Source organism: Phaenicophaeus curvirostris, chromosome 5 (genome assembly GCF_032191515.1).
Source record: "Phaenicophaeus curvirostris isolate KB17595 chromosome 5, BPBGC_Pcur_1.0, whole genome shotgun sequence".
Taxonomy (NCBI): Eukaryota; Metazoa; Chordata; class Aves; order Cuculiformes; family Cuculidae; genus Phaenicophaeus; species Phaenicophaeus curvirostris.
This window is the reverse complement of record NC_091396.1, coordinates 30289215-30308022: the sequence shown is the minus strand read 5'-3', so window position 1 is coordinate 30308022 and position 18808 is coordinate 30289215. Positions and strand designations below refer to the sequence as shown.

At 36.2% G+C, this 18808-nt stretch overlaps 1 protein-coding gene across 1 annotated transcript in view; it reads left to right on the top strand.

The window, feature by feature from the left end:
- TTBK2 (tau tubulin kinase 2) overlaps positions 1 to 18808 on the top strand; it is an 89342-nt gene that overhangs the window by 8942 nt on the left and 61592 nt on the right. The window contains exon 2 of the mRNA XM_069858158.1: positions 15744 to 15903. Within this exon, the coding sequence (XP_069714259.1) occupies positions 15835 to 15903 (69 nt within the window). The 5' untranslated portion in view covers positions 15744 to 15834. The remainder of the gene's footprint in view (positions 1 to 15743; positions 15904 to 18808) is intronic.

Below are 18808 nucleotides of genomic sequence, written 5' to 3'. Positions count from 1 at the left end.
GCAAAACACCTCATCACATATCTCAGTCTGACTGCTTTAAGACCAAGGGCACTGTTCTGGTTATTGAGGCTAACTTCATGCATAACATCAGCTTCCCTAGGACGTCTTGGAACAACATATGCTAAGACTAGCAGAATAAGAGCATGTAAATTAGAAAATCATTCCCTTGTCTTTTAAGAATTGTCAGTAATGAGGAATCCACTGAAATAAATAATGAAGTACTCTAATAGTACAATATCTTCATTGACTAAAATTAAAGACCTTGGAGATCTTCTTACATAAGTAAGTAATTGAAAGGTTCAACCTTTTACTCCTGTGATTTTTGTATGTCACAGTGGAGATCTCTTGTAACTTCTTAGACTAAAGCAATTTGTATTATATAATCTGAAGGAATTGAGCTTCGTGGCACTCAATATATATTCTCCAATATTTTGACAATTTGATTTTCTCCATCCTTTTGTTTTCAAAAAAACTCTCATAGGAATGTGAGCACCAGAACTGGCTATGATATTCCAGCAGCAATCCTATGGCAAGCAGGTAGAGAGGTATTATGATCTCCCTTAGTATTTACTTGCCTACTCATCCACGTGTCACAGCCTTAACAGTGCAGCAGATGGATTTGTCAAGAGTGAATGATTGTCTGTATTGTGTTAGGTGATGCTTCCAGTTGTTCTTTGCTCCTTGATGTGTAGTGTCCTATTTTACCCCAGCTGAAATATGTGTAGTTTGATTGCAGTGTCTATTAACAGTTGCTGCAGTTTGCTCTGTACCACTTCCTGATCCTACAAACTTCATAATTTTTTTTTCTAAGCTGTTAGTAAAAAATGTTTCAGTGTAAAGCCAGGAACTGATTCTTACGGGATTCATTAGAGAAATATTAGTTCAGTTAACTTGGAGTTAGCTTTTGGGACCTGTTATTTAATGTGTGATCTATTGATTTTCTGCCATTTTAGTTTCTTAAAAATAGACTGTGCTGTGTGGTACAGCCTTAGGTGTCTTACAGAAGTATAAGTGCCATAATAGCATTATCTTTGTAGGCCAAACTTATAATAGTATTATAAAGATTGAGTTCAACAAGAAAGGGAGCTTCAGTTGAATGGCAGTAATTATATTGTCTTCCTCAAATCCTCTCTTTTGCCTGGAATTGATATCAAACTGATGGCCTGTGGTTACCAAAGTAATGTTATTTATACTTTTAAACACTCATGTTAAATGTTTTCTGGAGTTTTCTGTGTTTCAGGGATTTGTTGGAATCTGCATAGAATCATAGAGTCATAGAATCACAGAGTCATAGAATCACTAGGTTGGAAAAGACCTCTTAGATCATCGAGTCCAACCATTCCTGTCTGCCACTAAATCATGCCCCCGAGCACCTTGTCTACCCATCTTTTAAATACCTCCAGGGACGGTGACTCAACCACCCCCCTGGGCAGGCTGTGCCAATGCCCAATGACCCTTGCTGTGAAAATTTTTTTCCTAGTGTTCAGTCTGAACCGCCCCTGGCGCAGCTTGAAGCCATTCTCCCTAGTCCTGTCTCCTGTCACTTGGGAGAAGAGGCCAGCACCCACCTCTCTACAACATCCTTTCAGGTAGCTGTAGAGAGCAATGAGGTCTCCCCTCAGCCTCCTCCAGGCTAAACAACCCCAGCTCTCTCAGCCGTTCCTCATAAGGCCTGTTCTCCAGTCCCTTCACCAGCTTCGTTGCTCTTCTCTAGGCACACTCCAGAGCCTCAACCTCCTTCTTGTGGTGAGGGGCCCAGAACTGAACACAATATTCGAGGTGCAGTCTCACCAGTGCCGAGTGCAGGGGCAGAATAACCTCCCTGGACCTGCTGGCCACACTGTTTCTGATCCAAGCCAAGATGCCATTGGCCTTCTTGGCCACCTGGGCACACTGCTGGCTCATGTTCAGTCGGCTGTCAACCAACACCCCCAGATCCTTCTCCTCTGGGCAGCTTTCTAGCCACTTTCTAGCTTTCTAGCCCTAGTCTGTAGCGCTGCACAGATATTGACAACTCGTAAATATTGAGAATTCCTATTAGAATAGAAGTTTTCCATAGGCGCTGTTGTTCTCCCGCCTGGCCTCGTGGCTCCCGGCTGGGGGAGCCCGAGCTGCTTGCAGCCCGAAGGCCGCCGGGGCGCTGGCCAGGGTGCTGACCCGGGTCTGACCCGTCCCGCGCAGGCTCAGCTCTGGCCTCAAGAGAATTACAGAAAACAGCCTCCAAACATGAATCTGGAAAATAACACTAACATTTATATTCAACTTCCAGCTTGTTACAGACATTGGTTTTATGTTTTTGTTCCGTGTCCCACTAACTCCTGTGTTCTGTGTCCTTCCCCACATCCCTGATTTCTTTCTTATGTGTACCTTAAAGATGATTAGTGATGGCACCATTTTAATTATTAAACATAAATTCCCCTTATTTCAGTAATTAGCTTTTACAAATTTCATACCCCATTTACTAACCACTAGGGCATATTCATTTGCATCTTTATGTAGCTATGTTGCTAAATTTGCTGCCAATTTATGTAACATAGCTATGGTTAGAGACACGAATCCTCATTTATACAATGATGAAGTTTGTTATTCCCATAAAATATATAATCATGTGTCTGTAATGTATACATAATATATATGTAAATAATGCAAACATGTATGTGTATGTATAATGTGAAATCACATGTAAGTGTGATATATCTGTGTGTATATAAACACATATATATATGTATATGAAGTCTGATCCCCAAACCCCCGATACTGTGCCCATAACTCTTTTTATGTAACAAATCAACATCATCACCTTCAAAATAGTTCCCTTCTGTGTTGACACACAGCTGCGTATGGTGCTGCTGATGTTCAAGACAATTCTGCAGATGATTTTCTGAAAGGCTGTTGAAGATCTCTGTTGTTTCTGCTTTCACTTCTACCAACAAAAAATGGATTCTTTTGAGCACTGACTTGAGAGTTCTTTCTTGTGAGCCTCAGTCAATAACTGAAAACTTTCCATCACAGATTTATTAAGTTTCACAAGAAACTTGATGTTAACTCTCTGTTCACTCTTGCACACCAACATTTTCTGACTGAGGTTAAGAAAACCTCTATATTTGAACACTCATCCACTCATACTGAGTGAACTGATTGAGTTGAGCCATGGGTCACTGTAATGGGTTAAAACATGTTTTATAACCATCTCTTTGCCTCTCTCCTCCTTCTCTTGGTTCCTGAGCTATAGGGTTAGTCTGTTTTTTGGTGTGTTGGGTTTTTTTGTTGTTGTTGTTTTGGACTGCATATATATATATGTTATGTATGTATGTAATGTAATATTCTTTATTACAAGTGTGTTACTATAGCAGTATTATGAAGAATACTACGTTTCTACATTTCTAATTCCCTCCAACCTATATGCTGTAGGGTCTTGCAGGGTTTTAAATATATAATAACATAGTAAAAGCCTAGTCCTCTTGGGGGAGGAATTTCTATGTCAGCAAAAGCGTGTGATCACTTCCCTAACAAATGATGTAGAAATGTTTGTATCGTTCTTTTTTGTATGCAGGTAGTGCCAGACCAAAAATAGGTGTATGTGTGCTGAATGTAATTAGGAAAACAAAAAGTCTTAATCTAGTGGTAAGAATTGAACAAAAAAGCCTGCATGGTATTGCATATAATCAGGATTTGCCTGTCTAACGTGTTTTCTGTGGGAAAGGTAGCAAAGATTAGCATTTAGCTAAAATTCAGAGATTCATTATGAAATTATATTGAGGAATATCCAACCAAAACCATTTAGGAAAGTGAAAAGAATGTTGAGGTGTGAATATCATCTCAAGTAGCAACAGAATTATAGGAATTCTTGTTCCCTTTTTCATCAGTTTTTCAATGTAAGTTGTTTGTGAAAGGACAATCATATGTCTTCCCAGTTGTTTTACAGCAATTATTTGTGGCTGTTCATAAGAGATGTTTTTAATTTTTTTTCTAAATTAAGCACATTATTGAGAGTTCCCTGAAGTAACCTAAAGTAGATACAAAAATTGCAGTTGTTGTGGCTCCATACCCTTGCTTCTCTTGATGCTCAGACTTCTAGCAGCCTAAAATTTTTGTCCTGTTGCCTATATGAAAATTCCTGTCAGATGTTTTGCTGCTGCCAGAGGTAACAACAAGTTTTTAGATGAAAGTTTGCTTTGTATTCGAACTCTAGCATTGCTGTACCTGATCATCAGTGAGTTAAAATGCTTTCTGTGAATTTTTGTTGTTAAAAATGTGACCCCGTATGCCAGCATGAGGTTTGTTAAGAGAAAGATAGTCTTGAGGTTAGGAGAACTGGTCATGTGTGAAGGCTTATGGCAGCCTTGGCTGCAGTGGTTGTGAGACAGTGGGTTAAGACCAAAGGCAAGTGAGGAAAGTGAGAAGCAGAACAGAGATATTAAACTTGAGAGGAGCAGACTTTGGCGTATTCAGAGAGTGAATGGGTGGGATCCTATGACATGCTGCTCTGAAAATTACAAGAACTGGGGATATTTTTCTGCAGTTCCGTTGGTAGAATAGAATTAGCAAAAAATGATCTGCTTCTATGGAGTCTTAGTAATATCCGTCTGTTTTATGAAATGAATCTCCAGTTTTAGAAAAGTTTTAAAAAAACCTACATCTGCTGGCAAAATTTGAATCAGAATCTCTCTGTCGTGGCATAAATTGCAAGTGCAACATAAATAGGAAAAAATTTTAAAAGTACTTTCTAAATGGATTCTGGTTTTTATTTTTATTAATCAGAAAGGCTGTTGTAATTCAAGCAGCAGTGCTTAGCTATGGTATCATTTGAGTATAATTGTATGATATTAAGTGGTTTTGATAACACTGTACATTTTGATGTTTGAAAGTCTTTTACTGTAACAGCATATTCTATGAATAGCCCAGCTTTTTTTTCTGTAGCGGTAGGTATAATTTGAAACTTTACATTTTTACCATACATTATTATAGTAAAAGCAGCATTATAAAAGTATTTGATACTTACATAAAAGTATAAATATTTCTCTGTCTTCTCCCCATCTTCCCCAAAATAATGTGTGAATTTAAAATTCTGGAGCAGACTAAAGGTCTGTATTCAAGAGTGGTCATATGTGGATACACAAAGAAAGGTACAAGAACAGAGAAAATATATGACACCCTCCTCTAATACTTTTCCATTTTCTATTAATGGACTTCTGACTGGAGCGTACTTAATACGTATTTTCAGTAACCTGTAATAGTTTTCTTTTCCGTATAGTTGTCCAGTGGCCTCTTGAACCATTGTAAACCTTTATCATTCACAATATCCACTGGCAAGAAGTTGCATAGGTTAGCTACTAATTCATGAAGAACTCTTGTCTCATGTTTGTTCTGAGCCTGGCCCCTGCTGACCTCTTTTGATATTTTTTAGTTCCTCTATTGAATGAGATCATGAATAATTGATTCCTAGCCAGCTGCTCCATGCCCCTAATGATTATGTAGACCTCTGTCAAACACCCCTCTCTACTTCCCATCTTGAAAAAAATTGTCACTCATTACTTCATGTGGAAATTAGTCTGTGTCTCTGATTTTTGTTTTGAGCTCAAAGGATGAGCATTGCATATGGTACTCAAGGTATCAGTGAACCATGGACACCTAAATGATCTTCATGTTGATATCTGCTTTGTTTGAATTCCAAACATTTTTTGTTGTTGTTGACTGCTGTTTAGCATTGAGTTGCCATCTGTTCTAACCATATATTGTAATATCAAGATTTTATTAGTGAGTGCTAATGCCTTCTTATGTATTTGATGAGAAGTTAGGATTATTTTTCTCATGTACATGGTTTTATGATTACCTATACAGAACTTCACATGTTATTTTATTGCCTGGTTGTTCAGTACCATAAAGTGACCCAGCAGTTCCTCACAGTTGTCCCTCATCTTTTCTTTATTTCTGATTTTTTAAAAAAATGAGTAATCTATCGTTGTCAGCCAGTTTTTATTACCCAAGTTTTCACCTGTTTTTCATTGAAATGTGCAGATTGTATCCTGCTCCTTGCAGAATTCTACTTGTAGCCTCTTTCTACTGTGTGAAATGGCTGTCTAGCACTCTATTTCCTGCTTACAGCCAATTATTTTTTTATGTAAAGGATTTGTCATTTTATGCCTTGACTGTGTTCTTTCTTTAAAAAGACTTTGTCAAATACCCTTAAGGAATCCAAATAGACTTCATTTGAATCATTCTTGCCCATGTGACTGTCTATTTTTTTTAAGTACTCTGAGATTTGGAAGATGGCACTTTGTTTTATCAAATCCATGTTATCTTCTCAACGTTATCACTTTTATTCAAGTGTTCAGTAATTCTATTTTTCATTACAGTTTCTACTAATTTGCTGGGTAAAAATATTGGATTTCCAAGTACTGTGTGTCCCATGTAACCGTTTTTGAAAATTGGCCATGTACTTGTCACACTCCAGTCTTTATGTGCCATTGCAAGTAGAGATAAGAGGTTATGTACCATCATAAACAGATTAGTTATTTGATTCTTAAATTTATTTTAAAAATTGCTAATATCATCTGACACTGGTGACATTAATTTTATTTTTGTTTAATTTATTCACTATTCTTTTATTCAACCACTTCAATTTAAGGCAAATTTTCTGATGTGTTTCCAGAATCATTTCTTTTGGGATATTTTCTCATTTTCTTCCACTGTCAACACAGATGCAAAAAAGTCGTTGAGCTTCTCTTCTTCTCTCTTGCACTCTTACCTTCTTTAAATACCCCTCTTATACCCTGACCATTTATTAGTCCTACATATTCTTTGGCAAGCATTCTGTTCCTATTGTCTGAAGATGTATTTTATTTTTTCTTCTTCAATCTATTTTACTTTGTCCCTATTTTGCTTTTGCATTTGCTGTAATTTACCATTTTTATATTATTTGCTTTTTTTCTGCTTAGAATTTCTCTTAACCTGCTTTTAATTTGTGTTGACTTTATTTTGACCATCTTTCAAGCCTTTCATAATTAATATATGCTCTGCTTCCTCCCTGAACTATGTTAGAGAGACTGCTTGGCTTGCAAGACCAAAATAAAACAGAAATGAGAGATATGGTCAGGCAGTATCTCTAAAAACTGACCATGAATTATGTCACATGTTGAATAATGATCTTTTAAATAAGAATTGTGTTTATTTATCCAAGTAATCAATTCACAATTTGAAAGCAGAGCCGTTAGCGATCCAGATGGAAGATCAAGAGTCAGGTTTTCTATATGTAAATAATTTGTGCAAAAATTTTTTTTTCATGGAACCTGAATTAAAAATGCAAACATTGAGCTTGATAAATGATAACTCATCAGCTTGAAAAGTACAGCACTTTGTGCTGTAGTGTGTATCCACATATGATCCAGAGAAGATGCAAATACTGAAGTTACAAAGTCTGGTGATGCAAGGGTACTGAAATTAGTAGAACTGCAAAAAGCATGTGGATGGTGATCAAAATGAGTAATAAGACCAAACAGGTGAAGAGACAAATGAAGGGGCATATGGTGGCAGTGTATTCCCTGTGTAGGACTAAAAAGGAGCAACTGTAACCTCTGTCTTCCAGTATAAGGGCTAGCGAACCTCACGTGTAACTAGGAAAAACCAAATGGAAACAAAGGTGTTCTGCTTCTCACAGCACAGAATTAAGTTACAATTTACTTGCAGTAGAGTGTTAAGGATACTAAAAGCTTTCATGGGTTCAGAAAAGATCTGATCAACTCAGAGATAAAAATCTTTAATACCGTCTTTGGCTCAGCTCACTATATCCTCAGAAAATGTTCTGGGAAAGTGTGATTATATGCTCTCTGTGTCCTTGTCGTCTTCCCTAGGTGTCTGTTGCTGGCAATACTCAAGAGACAGAAGTCTGGACTAGGTGGATCTTGGATGTAATGCAGCCTGTCTGCTCTTGTGATGAGCTGTTCATGCTATCTACTTTTCTATTGTCTAACCTGTTTTTTTTTCTGCTGAAAATTAAGTTGATATTTTTTGATTTGCCCCAACTTTAAATGCCTTTACCAAAGTTCTGTTTCAGTTTTTTAATACCTGTCTCCCATTTAGAATCTTGAAGGACTTCTGATTAGGAGCTCAAGTTTCAGTCATTGTTGCTTGAAGCTCCTTTCATGTATGGCTACAAAGCAAGTACACGCTCTGGCCAAGTCTCTAGTCTCTGTACCCTGGAAGTTCCCAGCACAAATGGTTTTTTAGGGGCAGACTGGTTGGACAGTCCTAGATGAGCTACCCATCTCCTTTGGTTTTGTGCTTCTAGATTCAATATTGCCTGAGCCCGTGTGATCATTGTGGACTATCCTATGAACAAGAGAGATTCCGTGGTGCTGTAGAGAGTCCCTTTGAAGCCAGCTCAGACAGAAATAAATTAATAGCTTGTGCTGCTCTGCTGGCAATAGCTTGGTGTATATTTATTTTAGCTACTTAGCGCCACTTCCCTTTGGCATAGCCAAGCATGGAGCCATTTCCAACTTCTCATGTCATTTGGCAGTTCATAATGTTGCTGTCTCCTACCTGCTGGTGCTGGGGCTGTTAACATCAGCACTGAGTTGCTTTTGGCATGAGGGTCATCACAGGGTCTCTGTGGTCTCTTTGTGCCTGACTTCTGTAGTGCTGTTGACCTGCTGCTGGGAAGTCCTTGAATACTGAAGTGTCTCCTACATAAACTCTAATATGATGGTGCATCTTTCTTCCTTAACCCTTTCAGGGATCACTACATTATGTGGCAGGATGGCTATGTATTCCCCTCACTGAGGAGGACAAACTGTTAGAATTTAGTAGACCTCCTGCACTGTATAGGCTCACTCAGATTCCATCTTCCTGTCAGCTAGGCTTTTTTTGAGTCATCTTGCTTGTTATAGCAGTTATTGACCTCGTTTCACACATTGGCAAAAAGGAGAGCTACTGTCTTCAGGTATTTAAGGATATGGAGTATGCACACCGATGTGTGCATAGCCACCGCTCTCTCTTTATCACAATACTGCTACAGATTTGGTGTTACTTGCCCTTAAGATAAAGACATTACATTTAAAAAAAAAAAAATTACTCCTCTGTTTTAATCCTGTTGTTCTTAGCAAATTCTGGGCCTTATTCACCTCGTTTTTGTGATGTGTTTTATCAGCTGACAATACTTCAAACTGTCTTTGTATCAGTGTTCAAAACCACACTTCTCTATCACTTAATAGCTTAATGAAAATTTTACAATCTGTTTTAATCCTGTTGTTCTTAGCAAATTCCGGGCCTTATTCACCTTGTTTTTGTGATGTGTTTTATCAGCTGACAATGCTTCAAGCTGTCTTTGTATCAGTGTTCAAAACCACACTTCTCTATCACTTAATAGCTTAATGAAAATTTTACAAGGGTCTTGAAAAATAGTCATTGTAATTCTGTCTAATTTAGGTAATCGCAGAACAGACTTTCCATTTGTATGTTTAAAAATATTTTTCACTTCATTTAAGTGATCAGAGAGCTAGTTTCTTTGAAGAAGAATTTTATGACAGGTAAACCAAATTGTTATAACAGCAAAAAAACCCTGCTTCTAGTTCCATTTAGGTTTGTTGTAAATACAACACTTAGAGACAGAAATCTAAGACACAGAATCTAAGACACAGAAATATGCCTTTTTTTTTAAACAAACAAACAAATGACAACTTTAGGGTTTTAAAATTAATTTTGAGGTAATTCACAAGCTTCTCTTAGATTTGTAACTCACTTGGAGTTGTGGAAAAAAATTGAGAATTATACAGTGTTGTTTGGAATGAAGTTAGCCTCTTCAAAGGGTTAGGTTTCCATATTAGTTTTAAGGGCTCTGCAGCTTCAACTGGTTAGAGTTGAAACCACTACAACAGTCCAGCCTTTCCCTGTCCCCCACAGCTAACTTCCCTTCTTTCTTTTATTCTGATTTAAGTCTTTGTGCAATTGTGTGACATATCAGATTAGGAAATAAAATCACTCGTCTGAAAAGTACCATGGGAAAAATATCATGGATTAATGAGAATTTTTGGTTTACGACTCAGTTGAATTCTCCCTGACCACAAATTTCTGATTTTCTATGGGTAAAAAATTACATTTGGTGTTTCTAGTAGGAGTCTCAGCCCTGTAGGTTCTGCCTGTCATGCATATACCCAGGTGCTTCTTATTGAGTACCTTTTATCTCAGTTAATCTAATCAGGAAACATAATGAAATTAAGTTCAGTACAATGGTTGTCAAGTTCAATTTAATTTAAAAGTTGCTCACTCTGTTTTGGACTTGAAGAGGAGGTTGTGTGCATAAAACTTGTAGGGTTTACCACCTATATCCACTGGTTTAGTAAATGATAGTGTGCTACTTCCATGAACTTTGCCTTACTTGGATTTTTGTAACACTTTGGTGACTTCTCTTGCAAACTGGAAATAGTGTGGTAGGTTGAAATACGTGTTTTTTAAATGAGACTATTATCTTGGAACTAAATGTTTTATTTTTAACTCTGAGAAGATATTTCCACTTCTGTAATAACAGCATAGCTTTAAGTGCCAAAGTTGCCAGAAGGAAATTGAGACTCTTTGGCAATAGCACACAAGACAGTTGGGAGCTTTTCACACCTGGGATCTGCAAGTGGTGATGAGTATTTTTGCATCAAGAGCTTGAGACAGGAAAACCTAAAATGGCATTGGTTATGGCTCGAATTTTTTAAAATATTTTCTTTCCAACCAGTACAGTTGAAAATTTAGGTCAAGATCTTAATTTTAGTTTCCTCCTTGACATGCTGAATGATGATTTTCAGGACCCCAACTTTTAATGAATATATTTAGAAAATGCTCCAATTTTAAGTGTAGGATAGCTTTCCATTTTGAATGTTCAGATAAACACATTTAAAACTTTTCTGGCCTTAGAATTTACAATTTGAACATGCTTCTTAGCCTGTCTAAGAAAGTGGACTTTATGATAAATGTGGTGGAATTAGAACCTTTGTACATTTCCTGCCCTGCTTTTATCTTTATGGTGCCTTGTTAAACATGTCTTTGTTCCTTGAAGTTCTTCTTCTGCTTGAAAGTCAAAAGAACAGAAGTGGAAAGCGACTTTGTTAGATTCCAGTTAATTTACTAGTTTCTTAAATGAACTGAAGGCAGATAGAGCTTGTAGTAACAGGAAAAAGTTGATATTATTCCACAAGGCAGGCAACAGGACATATATTTTTCCTTTCTGTGGAACAGAAGTGATGTGTCCTTACTTGCTTCATCCTGAAACTTAGAGTACCTCCATTCAGCCAAGACTGTGCTACTTTCTCAATCTTAGATCTAGATTTAAACATCCACAAAGGCTGGTAAGCAGAGACTGGCTTCAGTTTAGGGACATCTCTAAAGAAATTATACATGCACACACAGCTTAGACAAAACAGTTGTGTTCCCTTGCTAAGCCAGAATCAGCTTTTACAAAACTGACTTTTTTTTTCTGGAAGTTTTTCCGCTGTTAGTTTCTAATAGCATATAACCTTCCAGTATACTTTATTGGGGTAAAATAAAGAAGTCTTTCGTGGGGGTTATATGTATCTAGTAGCAGTGGATAGAAGAGTTTTAAATAATGGGTGCTGTTTGTACAATGTTAAGTTCTAGATATAAACACTAGTCCTCCTTTACCTGTTCTTATATTATACTGTGATCACTTCCCAGGCAAAGGCTTATGTTATGGAACAAAGTCTGTTCTCATTGTGTTGTCTTAATAATTCCATGACCTGTCACCTGGAAATCATTTGACAGAGGGCTAATTGACTTTAATTGTGATAATTCTGTTATCTTACATATTTCTTCTGATCTGATAAACTGGAAACTGCTAAGTTAATGGATATAGAATTTTATGAGATACACTACAATTGAAATGGCTGTTATTTTTTTAGGAGAATTATAAAGAAGTGTTTGTTGGGCAGAAAATAACTGTACTGCTGCCTATAAAGCTGCACTGCTAAAGGATTCATCTGTTGAATGTGTAACAGAAAGCTTGTACCTTAACTGTGTGCCATTAACTATTCATCTGCTCTAGTGGGATACAGAATGTGCTGGAGCTTTCTTAAATTGTTCAACAACGTTGTGAGCTGTTAAATATCTACACTGAAAGCAACATTTGGCTGTATTTCAGAAATACAAATCAGACTGTATGTGCTTTTACCAGTCTTTTATTCATCTGTGGAATTTAGAATGGGCCAAGCAATCTGAATTCAAGTCCTGCAAAACTCAGAGAAGTATCAGTTTCAGTTTTGTTCTGAGTGCCACCTCCAAAGAATACACATTCATGTCTGGCTAAGAGTCATTTAAATGTAGTCTTCTCAAATAACGTTATTTTTTTTCCACATGAAGAAGTCAATCATAACCCAAACTGCACCTACAAGGATATGTTTTCTCTTCTTAGGTAAGGAACATAAAGATTTTTTATCGACTGCAGTACATACATTACCAAAACAGTTTTTCAGTTATGCAGTGTAAAGGTCACTAGAGAACACATCAGAGCAATGACACCCAGTCTAGATCAGATTGTGAATAAGGCTTTAAAGGAACCGTATTTATGCAGCAATGCCAGAGTGTAAGCATGGAGGTGTATAAGCATCTGAAAAAGTTGTGATTTAGCTAAAGTGTAAAACAGCTTCAAACTTGAATTAAGACAATAAGACTACTATTGCAAAGAAATAAAAAAATCATGTTTTCTTCATCTTAGGTATCAGTATGATTGAGTGTAACTCAGTTTTGGTGTCCAATTCAATATTGCTGCTCATACCACAAGAAGAATGTGGAGCAGGGAGATGGTTTTCAAAGGATGACCATATAAAAGACCCACGGGAGAGGAAGGCAGGCTTAAAGCTTAATTTATTAATTTGGAAAAGGTTAAAAATTGCATTTATATGCTTAAAATTACTGAAATTACCGAGATGAGTGGGAATGGAATTTGATTTCCAAAAGTGTAACGAAGTCCTGTGGTAAGAAACTAAAATTAAATAATTTAAATCCTGAAACAAGGTGAATCATGTTTCCTATGAGAGAAAGGACATACTGCAATGTGTTATGAGCGAAGATAGGGGACTCTTCATCATTTGGACTCTTAAATATTAGTGTGTGCTAATCCACTGAAGGAGTTGAAGTTATATGGCCTGATCAGGTAAAAGTTCGGGTTAATATCAAGCTTTCTGGCCTTGAAATTTGTGACTGAATCCTCCTGCTACTTTATTTGGGGTCTTGAAGAAAACAGGGTTCTTCAAATTAACCCCAATGTGTTTCTAAAACTTATATTTTTCAAGTAAAATAATAATTGCAGTTGATTATTAAACTTCAGATGTTTAGCACCTTACCTTCAGAGGCTCAGGAGTGAACTTCTGCCTCCCATGTATAACAGTTTAATGGGACCTGGTGCTTTGAATAATGGAAACTGATGATATAGAATAGGTTTTGTTGCTTTGTAATGATACAGGATGGCAAGAGATTTAACAAGGAATTAGTGTATTGGAATAGGATTGAGGAACTGTGTATAAATGAAGGTTTTGTTACCTTGGCCATATAGGTGTTACATGCAGTAACATTCCATGATAATTCTTTGAGTATGGGATGGTTCTGTGGATATATGTATTGTACATATGCATTCTGGGCCAGTTACTGATGCTCTTTTAGTATGCTCAAGAATGCACCAATGGAGAGCTCTCAGAAATATTTGTCAGAACTGTGACTTATAAATTGTAATTTGAAATGTAGTTTTTTAAAGTATCAAACCAGGTGTCAGATCAAGGCTGATAGCATTATCAAACCCCGCTAAACCCACTCATGTCATATCTTTGCTTTGATAAAGCACACTTTTCCTGCGTGTGATGAATCTTGTTCATGTTTGAAAGCTTTACCAAAGTCATACTTGTCAATTTTAGGTTTTGCTCCAGGGAGATAAATACTTGCTCCATTATTTTTTTAAACAAGTGTCAGGAAAAAAAGAAACCCTTGAAGTCCTGATATAGGAGTAAACATATTACTTAGTGAAGAACACCACGTGCTTTGGGGGTGGTGGAAAGGCAAGCAAAGACTTGAGAAAATTGAAAAATCACTGTACATGCTATAAATATTTAATTTTGGAAGTACACCTCTTTTCCCTTAATTGCTGCTATTTCATTTTCCCTTTGACTTACTTAGTTCCTGACTGTGTTATGATAATTCTGTTAGAAAGGCCAGTAATTATGAACAGCGGTTAGAAATGTTAAAGGTGTTCACCTAAATGACTATAGTTCTCTTTAGAATTTTGACCTTATCTGCAGGGGTGAATTTAGCAGCACTGGTAGAATTTGAATTGGTTTAGTTCAACTTGATTAAATTGTTGGGTGCATGCTGTTACTTAGAATACACAATCTTAATTTGCTTTCCCTTCATTTGTTTGAATTAATCCAATTCAGGCTACATATTCTGAATGAGCACTGTTATACGGGGGTGTAATCCACTCTCATGTAGTATAAATTTAGATCATCTAATCTAGATTAATTTTTCTTCAGGGAAATCTGTTTTGTTTGGAGTTGGTTTAAATGTCAGAATTTACAGTTGGAGAAAGAAATGCATAAATGAAATATGAAAGTAAATATGAAAGAATATGAAAAAAACCCCACAGTTACTGTCATGTAAAATAAGCATCTGTCTTTACAGCCAGGTTGTTTAAGAAGCAGTTTTGTTTTTTTTTTAAAAAAGCATAATTTAGCCCAGTAGTAAACTTGACGTTTATCCACATGGAAGGGTGTACTGTTGATTTAAGTCAGAATGGTATTTTGCATATCCATTTTGGATACCATTTATGTGTTCATTCAGGGAGAAAAGAGTTTTTCATTTTTGGTTTATGCTGTTTTGGAAGTGATAGAAATAAACCCAAAGCAAATACACTTCTATTAAGAGTTTTATCATTGGATAAGAGGGCTTCTACAAAGACTTACACTTGTTTAATTACACCAGTCTAACAAATACGCAGAGTTCTAGAAAAGCTTTAAACTATTGAAATAAGCTTTTAATTGATTGTAGTAGTTGCTGATGGGAGACATTCTGGGTGTATTAATCTCCAAAAGACAGATTTTTATATTACTATATGTAATTCAATTTAGAGATTATTGCCTAAAGCCAGAAAATGAAAAGAAATTAAACTGATAGAATTACCCAAGACAACTTTTTTTCCCCCTTTAGCTATTTGTACTTTGACATAAACCAACACAATTATACCTTAGACATATTTAATCCTAAGTAATCCTAGCTATGTGCAACACATTGGAAAACATGTAATAGTCAGTATGCAGTGCAATAATTTAAATTACAATTCAAATTTAAGTATGTTTTTAATTATGTAATTTTTTGGCTAATATTTATTTAAGCGTATTATCACATATTACTATTAATTCCTTAATTATTTGGTAAATTATTAATTCAATTTTTGAGTTGTATTAAAATTTAAATTAAATGTAATTATGCTTTACAGCAATTTGAAACTACAGAATATAATTCTGGAAATGTTTTTATTCATTAATACTATTTTTAGATGAGGCTTGGAAGTTTGAGAGAGAACAGGTTGAGAAAATAAGGAGGGATATATTTGAATTTCTTTCTGTACCTGAAGTTGTTTGGCTAGAATCCCAACATAAGTCACAAAACCTAGTTAAGGTGCTAGATGAGAAACACAAGTTTTTCTGTATTTCATATTATCCTGTTAATCATTGAGATCCCATGTTCTCTTGTTTCTGCAGTCACTGGTTAAATGGAAGCCACTCCTGGGAGGTGGATGGTTTCTACTGACATAGACTTTGCATAGCAGCTCCACCGTGTCAGGAGATTGCAATGAGTGGAGGAGGGGAGCAGCCTGACATCCTCAGTGTGGGAATCTTGGTCAAAGAAAGATGGAAGGTGGTGAGTATGCCTTCCTGCAATTATTTTTCTTCTTTAAAACATGTTTGTAAAAAAGTAGTTTGCGCTTTGAAATCTGTTTCAAAATCCTTGTGAGATGTATTTTGCATAATACTTATGCTAAACAGTGAAAGGACTTTTTAAATTGTGTTTCCCTTATCCTGCATTAAAAAGAAGTTATACAGATCTAAGGTAGGTCTTTTTTTCTGGTAAGGAACTAGGAAGGCTTTTAAATCCTGACTTAGTGCCTGTTCAGAGTAGAACTGGAAGAGTCCTGTTAGTATATTGAATCCAATCAGCCAGTGATTATGTCAGTCCGTTTTGGAAGTCAGGCAGGCACCGTCATGAAACTCAATCTCAAATTGTGAGATTTGTTATTCCTTATGGGAAGGTCTTTCAAGACCTCGCTGCTCTTCCAATTAGAAATGGGTTTTGTTTATTATTTTTTTGTAGCATAGATTTATTCCTCACTGATTGATAAGCATTTGATTTTGTGCCAGTATTGGCTTTGTCATGAATAGCTCTTTGGTGTTCATGTCCTTGATTTATATCCAGAGAAAAGCAGAATCCATTTGAAACCGTTTTTTTCTGGAGAAAAATATAGTTCTTTCTCCATTCCCCTGTCCTCTTTAGGATTTTTTTTTTGCTTGTGGACTTCTTTGAGATTAAAAAAATTAAAGGGAGGGAGGGAAGCACCACTTCATAACAGAACATTTTGGGTATCTCGGTGTGTTTAGTAGGAGGTGAGTGGACACCGGATCACTATTTTATTGCGTCAGCTTTGCTTTATATTACTCCCATATTTCAATATTATATTTAGAGCTGTGAGACTGAGCATAGAAGATACAGTTTCATCTTTAATTTCAAATTCATATAGAGAAAATAATTTCAACTATCTTGTGCCCTATCCTTCATTAAAAAATGCAGGAAGCTGATTATTAGCTTTGTGTAAGAAAACCTCATATTTAATTTTGTGTAAATAGAACCTAAATGGCTATATTTGGAGTGCAAGTATTTGCAAAATACCTTCTTGTATTGTATCTCAATATTGCAGTGAAGTAAAAACTGAAAGCTTAGTCTTGAATCAGATCAAAAAGAATAAAATAGCATTATAAATAGGTAACAGTGTACTAATGTATCACTGTCTACAAAGCTACATAATTGTCTGATAAGTGCGACAGTAGTCCTGCTTTCTTCAGGTTTATTTTCTTTCCTTTTGCCTGTTTCCTGTAGTCTGTTGTTCATCTCGTGTGATTATACATTCTAACTTGTATGTTTTCCAAGTCAAGTGCTACATGTAGATGAGCACCAAATATTATCTGTGGGTAATTCTACAATTTCTTAATTTCTGCAACAAACATTAAAGATTTCTTGATGGCATCTAAGGCAATATACTTCTTTCTGAATTTAGGATTTGATAGGACAGTCTGCCAGTGGAAGAAAATAGCATGCAAGTTTTAGAAATGCCTTATATATTAAAATAATTAATACTGTTATGTTACGTTATGCAGAGCTGAAGGTTTTTGCTAGTGTTCTTAATGCAATGGAGTATTTAAAGATTCCTTGTATAGAAAGGTGAGGTGTTATAAGCCAGTGGACTTTCATGTTTTGGTGACCATGAGTGCTGTCCCTGATTATCAGTAGTACCTCTAATTGCTCCTTGTGGAACTCTCCCAATATCCTGCTTTTTCCCTCACTTTGAAGAGTGGCAGCTCTGTAGTATAGTTACATGAGATTATTTTGTTGCAACCAGTTCAAGAAAATAAAGGTACACATTCTGGAAGTTATGTAAAGATTTGCAGCTGAAATGCAGTTTTTGGAATTTTTGCTGTTTGGGACCTGGGTCTTTGTAATGTGAACACGTACCTGGAATTTGTGAATGTGACCATTTTTAAAAAACTGTGCTGAATTAAATTTAATTTTAACCTAGACTTTCTTTAGGGTAATTCTATTTTGAAAAGTAAGCATAGAGAAGGCATTATAAAATATTTTTTCCTTAGTGACACTCTCCTTCTCTACTAGTCTCTGTATCTATTAGCATTTGCTGTTATTCTCTGTCAATGGCTTTTTTCATCCCTCATTTTTGCCTTTAAAACATTTATTACAGTTGTGACTTGGAGAGACCTTGATTGTGATGATAATTGTTTTTAGGTAGGTTTAAGAATGTCATTCAATATGCAGCATAAGGGTAATTACCAAGCCAAAACATATTGGAAATTGTGTTCTTTGGACTTGAAGCATACAAAGAAATAGGAGTGGAAGAAAGGATGGAGAGAATAAGTTTGGGGGTGAGATGCTGAGTGCAAAGAAGAGACGTTTGAAACTAATGTACAAAATAGGAGAATGTGATGCAGGTATAAACTAGGGAAACATGGTCATTCTCAAGGTAAAAGATGTTGAGCAGATGTGACAGGAGGCCAGAATGACTAAACAGTCATTTCCTTTCTGAAATCAAAAGCAAAACGCAAGTGAACCAAAAGTGGAAACAGGGATGAGCTGCTCAAGATTAGTATGGAGACATTGCCTCTGTTTGTTGGGATGAATATATAGGAAAGCAGAGCTTAGCTGGCAGTTGAAGCTGGAAAGTGATGTGAAAAGCGACAAGAAAGACTTCTACTGGAACGCTGTAAACAAAAAGGAGACTAAGGAAAATGTGGGCTCATTGCTGAATGTGGCGTGTGACTCAGTGACAAAGGACGCGGAAAATATTTTTTCTACAATCAAAGAGAGGTTAATTTGTGCCTGGAATTATTGACTGATGTCATTATTGGATATATGTTAATGATTTTGATGTACTTTATCTGAGGATAACAATTGATCTGGTTTTTTTTAATAGTGTGGTGGTGTGTTTGGTTTTTGGTTTCATTTGTTTGGGTTTTTTATAACATTTTTTTAAGCGTGCAAGCAG